Below are 6389 nucleotides of genomic sequence, written 5' to 3'. Positions count from 1 at the left end.
TCCGCCGACAGATACACGAATGGCGGTCGGCCGGGCTCGGTGCTTGCCTAAAAGCTCGCTGGTGCACCTTTGCCACTCATTAAGTGCGACCACTGCCCAAGGATGGTCATGCGCCGCGTGTCTACAACGCCGGAACATCCCGGATGGGTGTTCATCAAGTGCTTAAACGATGGGGTATGCGCTTTTTTAGCTTCGGTTTGTGCTCTAGATTTGACTAGTTGTGCTAACTTCAAATTTTGTTGTGTAGAATGGATGCAAATTTTGGTATTGGGAAGAAGAGTACATCGATATATTGATAAAGCGAAATTTTGTTCGTGCACTTGTTGCTAGATTAGAGGCTAGACACGACACTAGGTCTGAGTAAACAACATCTACTTCTGGCTTGAAAAAGAAAGGAGGATGCCAGATCGAGCCTCCTCCACAGATCAACAATGAGTGCATCGAGAAGACCCTACCCAACTCAAGGGGGCAGTTATGGAAGTTGGCTATCTTCTAAAATGTATTCTTGTTGTTCTTATTTTCTTTAGTCTTGCTTTACTAGTCAAAATATGATGATGTATTGTCATGTATCAAAAATGAATGATAAAAAAAAGTTAAGGACTTGCAAAGAAAAATGCACGCGGACAGGATGCGGCCGGGATATGTTCGCGCGCTGGGCGCACGGCCATCGCATCCCAGGACACGCCCGGACACGACCCCAAATCCCTATCCAAACGGACAGAATTCAGATAAAACAGACATCCGTTTAAGATCGCGCGGTGAAGTTAGACCTTACTCTTTCGGACGTGTACGGTGCAAGTGCCGTGGACGCTACGCGCTGTCTGTGGCGCAAATCAAACCTCCTCCGTAAAGAAGCCAAGCGAGGTGGTCCACTGTAATAAAATAATAAAGCAGCCTCCCCCCCCCCCCCCCCCCCCCCCACCACACACACACACACCCGCCGCCGGTCATGGCGGCATCCACGTCAGCGACGGCCGCCGTGTCCTTCTCTCTTCCGTCGTACCCGCGCCGCCTCCGCCGCCGCCCGTCCCTCCTCCGCGCTGCATCCACTGCGGCGCTCCCGTCCCCCGACCTCTCCATCCAGCTCTCTCCCCGCCCTTCCCCGCGCGCCTCGCCTCCCGTAGTACCATCCCTCGCCCGCGACCGCGCAGAGGACCTGCAGGCCGAGTCCCGCGCCATGACCCGAGCCGCTGCCGCCACCGTCTACACCCCCGAGCTACTCGCCTCCCGCTACGGCTCCCAACCTTTCCAGGCAAATCCTGGACCCAATCTCCAAGCATACTTTAACCTCGATGTAAGGGCAGCAGCCGAGGCTCTCAGAATCTGACATATGTGGTGTGCATTGCCTGCTGTGTAATTAGGTGGCGATGAGAGCGGCGGAGGTGCTCTCGAAGCTGGGGGCATTCGGGCTAAAGCTGCTGCTCGACCAGCAGAGGGGGGAGTCGTCCTCGTCAGCGAAGAGGCGTGCCAGGGCGGTCGAGCTGCGAACTGTACTGACAAGGCTTGGCCCGACGTTCGTCAAGATTGGGCAGGGTTTGTCCACGCGGCCTGACCTCTGCCCGACTGAGTATCTCGAGGAGCTCTCCGAGCTGCAGGTGGACCTTCTTTCTTGCCGGTTTTCAGTGCTCATGATACGAAATTATTGTTGGGAAAGTACTGAACAATTCTTGCTTTCTTGCGGTCAGATATGGTTAATCCCTGTTTAAGTTCTTTTAAGATAGACATGTTATTTTAAGGAACAAGAATGGACCACTACTATCCTGTTAATTACTTATGTGGTGAATAATTAGTTACTCAGTCCAATCCGATAACCATTCACCAGGTTTTCCTTCCATCACACGGTTCTTATTGTTTTGAAGTGGCTAGATGATTTCCAAAATGGTTATTGATTCGAATATGGAAGTCACCGGTACCACCTAGACTTCACCATTTGGGGATATTTCCTGATAACCTTGGGGCATTACTTCTATCACTGCTATAATGTTTTCCCAAATGGTTGACACGAAGCTGTCTTGCAGGATTCGCTCCCCACATTTCCAGATGAAGAGGCATTTGCCTGTATCGAGAGGGAGCTTGGCTTTCCTCTTGATTCAGTGTACTCAGCAATGTCACCTTCACCGATAGCTGCAGCAAGTTTAGGTCAAGTTTACAAGGCACGGTTGAAATACTCTGAGCAGTTGGTAGCTGTCAAGGTGCAAAGACCTGGCATCGAGGATACCATAGGCCGTGATTTTTACCTACTGAGGGGACTTGGTTTTCTAATAAATAAGTATGTTGACATTATAACTACTGATGCAGTTGCTCTGATAGATGAATTTGCTCGAAGAGTTTTCCAAGAGCTTAATTATGTCCAGGTACTTTGTCTTTGCGTATATTCTATTAATACAAGTATAGCCTACATATCAACTGTACCTGTAAATGCTAAAAAAATGAGTAAAATAGAATCAAGAGGAATACATACAACATAGATTGCTGAGTCAGCAGAATCAAATGCTATCATGTGTCCTGATTGTATGTTTTTATTCGTTACTAATCGTGTTAAAAAATAATGAATGCAGGAAGGCCAAAACGCACGAAGGTTTAAAAAATTATATGCTGACAAGCAAGACATATTGGTCCCTGATATATTTTGGGATTACACAAGTGCAAAGGTACTGACAATGGAATGGATTGAGGGTGTAAAGCTTAATCAACAAGCTGCCATTGAAGGCCAAGGCTTGAAGGTCCTGGACTTGGTAAACATTGGTATACAGTGTAGCCTAAGGCAGCTACTAGAGTATGGTTACTTTCATGCTGACCCGCATCCTGGTAATATTTTGGCAACACCTGAAGGGAAGCTTGCTTTTCTTGATTTTGGCATGATGAGTGAAACCCCAGAGGATGCAAGGGTAGCCATCATAGGGCATGTCGTTCACATGGTCAATCGGGATTATGAAGCGATGGCTCGTGATTATTATGCACTTGATTTTCTGAAACCTGAAGTGGATGTATCCCCAATCGTACCTGCCCTCAAGAATTTTTTTGATGATGCTTTGGATTCAACAGTGAGTGAGCTAAACTTTAAAACCATAGTTGATGGATTAGGCGCTGTTCTTTATCAGTACCCATTCAATGGTAAGTCTTACTTTGTTTTAAGTATTATGAGGTTACATCTCAATTTTGCTGAGACAGTGATATAATTCTTGCCTATTCAAATCTAGTACCGGCCTACTATGCGTTGATACTGCGATCACTCACTGTGCTGGAAGGTCTGGCGCTCTATGCTGATCCTAATTTTAAGGTGCTTGCTGCCTCATATCCTTACTTTGCTAAAAGATTACTCACAGATCCCAATCCATATCTCAGAGATGCTCTGATTGAGCTGCTATTCAAGGATGAAAAATTCAGGCAAGTACTTATTCTGCTAGCTTCTGCATATTATATATTGCTTGTACCAACAACCATCCTCTTACGATAGTCTTGAGAATCACCTTTTGCTTTGCTGCAGGTGGAATAGGCTTGAAAATCTTCTTGTTCAAGGACGCCAGGATAGAGAGTTTGTAGCGAAGGATGCTCTACAACCGGTTTTGAAACTTCTACTTGGTCCAGATGGAGAGAATTTAAGAGTGCTAGTTGTGAAAGAAGCGGTTCGTGTCACAGAAGCCATCACCTTCGGAACACTGATTGATTCATACAACGCAGCTCCAGAATTTTTGAAGCCATTAATATCCAATGGCAATCCAGCTGGACCATTTAAGATAAGTGATGTTGAGCGGGAACAAATGTTGGAGCTACGAGACACTGTTCTCAGAATATGGGGTCTTTTGAGATCCTCTGATACCTTTGATCCAAGTCTTTTGCAGCCAATTGTACAGGTACACTGCTGCTTCATTCCTTTTATATGTATTTCAACAGCTATTGACAACTCTGCAACTCATAGCATTTTTTACATCTCAGGTGCTACAAGAGCGTGAAGCCCGTGTGTTTGGTTCTCGTATTGCTGGAGGTGTCTCGCAGCGCCTTGCAGCCCGCTTGCTGCAGCAGCTGCTCAGGATCCCACCTGCACCTGTTCCTGGATCTTCTTAGAATCTTTGTAGATAGGCTCACACTAAACCATGTAAATTGACACGATACTTTCTGCACCAAAAGGAAAAAAGAAAAGCAACTATAATTCGTAATCAGTAGATAAACATCCCCTAACGTCAGCGTCTGTTCTATTTTAATGTGATGTTCAGATGCAACGCATTAGTATGTCTTTTCCTTTTACTGCTTGATATCGTGTACGTTTAAGAAAGTAACGTATAGGTAGTACCCAATAATGCTACATCTACGTAAACACTTACGAAACCTTACGTAACTTGCCTAAACAAAATTCTCTCCCCCCCTGATTTTAACCGGGGGTGGGCCCCTTCCCTCCTCTCTCCAATCCCAGCTCACCGCGTTGCTGTTTACGTTAATTCACGTTTGTGTTTTACGTAGATGTAGCATCGCTGAGGTAGTACCTAGTGGAGTTCAACTAGCGATTTTGATAGGGAAACGTTTCTATGGGTCGGCGGCCGAAACTTTCGGCCGGTCCCACGCGATTGAGGCTATCGTACGCCTCGCGCGACTCACCTGCCCCTGCCTTATCTTCTTCCTCTCGATCCCCTTCCTCCTAAATTCTCTCTCAGCTGCGTCCACGCATGGGGGTGGCCATGCCCTTCCTCTTCCTCCTTCAGATCTCACCGCCAGCTAGCCCCAATCCCGCGCAGGTCCATACCTTCAACATCAGTGCCATGCCCACTTCTTTCCACTGCCCGCGGCTGCAGGTTCCTTCCGCCTCGGCGAGCCGGAGTTGGAAGCCGCCATGGATAAGCCATCCGAGAGCTGCTGGAACTGTCCACCGGAGATGCTACTAGCACGGCGGCGCGACCTCCTCTCCCTGTTGCTGCAACCATCTTCTTCCAAACGAAATTGAAAGCATTTTTGCTCCTCCACCGATGTTGCAACCGACGACCAAAAAAGCTACGACCGTTCGATTCGAAAGATTCAACCAGCGGTATATAAAGCTTCAACAAGACACCATGCACTGAAAAAAAGCTACAATCGTTCATATGAAAGCTTCAACTATAGTTTGAAAAAGCTTCGACGGACCCCCATACAACCGAAAAAAGCTTCAATAGTTCATGTGAAAGCTTCAACCCGTATTTGAAAAGGCTTCAAACGGTGGAGTAGAGAAGTTTCAACCCACCGCTATGAAAAAAAAATCTACAACCATCATTTTGGAAAGCTTCAACCGGTTTTATAAAAAACTTCAACTGGCTTTGTAGGCAGCTTCAACCCGTGAGTACACAACAAAAAAATTGCAATCGTTGACATGAAAAGCTTCAACCCTACTTTTGAAAAGCTTTAACCCGGCGACAAAAAGCTAGAACCGGTACCTCACCGTTGATGCAATGGTGGCACTCCTTCGCCGGAGCTGCGACCTTCACCGGTAGGAGCTGCATGCGATTTTTTGCTGCAACCGACAGTGGGAAAAGCTACAACCGGTGCCACGTGTTGCTACTCCCGGCAAAAACCCGATGAAGGTTGAAGCAAACCGTTGTCGCCGCCGTGACTGTCGACATGAATGGTTGTAGCAATTCCCATCACCGGTCGTAGCAAAAATGAACAATGGGTGAAGCAAAATATATTTGCACATGGATGACGAAGGAGAAAGTGATGGTTGGGCATGGCCATGGAGGCAGGGCTACGGCGAGGGGCGACGACGGAGCTACAACCTGAGCTACACCCATCGGTGCTGAGAGCCGCAACCGCACAACCGCAGGTGCGGCTGTTTCATGGGTCAAGGCGGCGACGAGGACGGACGGCGAAGGTGAGGACCGACGACGAGGACGGTCGGTAAGGATGGGGACCGGCGATGAGGACGGCCGGCGTGGGTGGGGACTGGCGACGAGGACGGCCACCGGAGGGGAGATGAGGCACGCACCGAGCGGGAGATGCGATTCCAGCGAGAGGAAGAAGAAGCTGCGGGAGGCAAACCGTTTATTTTTTTCCTGGATCCAATGGCCCACGCGGCTCAAATCCGATGGCTCCGACGCGACCGGCCGAACGGTTGGGCCAGCGCAGATTAGTCGCCATTTTGATAACACGATAATAAACCATGCTAAGGACATAAGTTTGTAGTCCCTCCCTAGTTTCTAAATGGTATGTATATAGACATGTTTTAGTGTGCTTGTTCAATCATTTCAGTTTATATATATTTCATATTGAAATATTCAAAACATATTATATTTGTGAACGGAGGGAGTATTCGATGGCACATTCCAAGTTCACTTTTTCTTAAAGAGAAAAAAGGTAGAGGATTTCTCTACATTACAACTTCAAATGTTGTCTAAGGGTAGTAGCTTTATATAGTTCTGACTCAATAT

At 47.4% G+C, this 6389-nt stretch overlaps 1 protein-coding gene across 1 annotated transcript; it reads left to right on the top strand.

Annotated features, from left to right (window-relative positions):
- Positions 1-913: 913 nt before the first annotated feature.
- On the top strand, positions 914-4160 carry LOC125529881 (Protein kinase superfamily protein). The gene is made up of 7 exons (XM_048694304.2): positions 914-1252; positions 1362-1595; positions 2019-2354; positions 2559-3114; positions 3201-3387; positions 3488-3854; positions 3937-4160. The coding sequence occupies exons 1-7, from the start codon at positions 950-952 to the stop codon at positions 4063-4065; spliced, it is 2112 nt and encodes a 703-aa protein (XP_048550261.2). The 5' UTR covers positions 914-949; the 3' UTR covers positions 4066-4160.
- The last annotated feature ends 2229 nt before the right edge of the window (positions 4161-6389 follow it).

The sequence above is a fragment of the Triticum urartu genome, chromosome 1A (assembly GCF_056163025.1).
Source record: "Triticum urartu cultivar PI428250 chromosome 1A, HENAU_Tu73, whole genome shotgun sequence".
Taxonomy (NCBI): Eukaryota; Viridiplantae; Streptophyta; class Magnoliopsida; order Poales; family Poaceae; genus Triticum; species Triticum urartu.
Note: the sequence above shows the minus strand (reverse complement) of the source record. Positions and strands in the feature narration are given on the sequence as shown.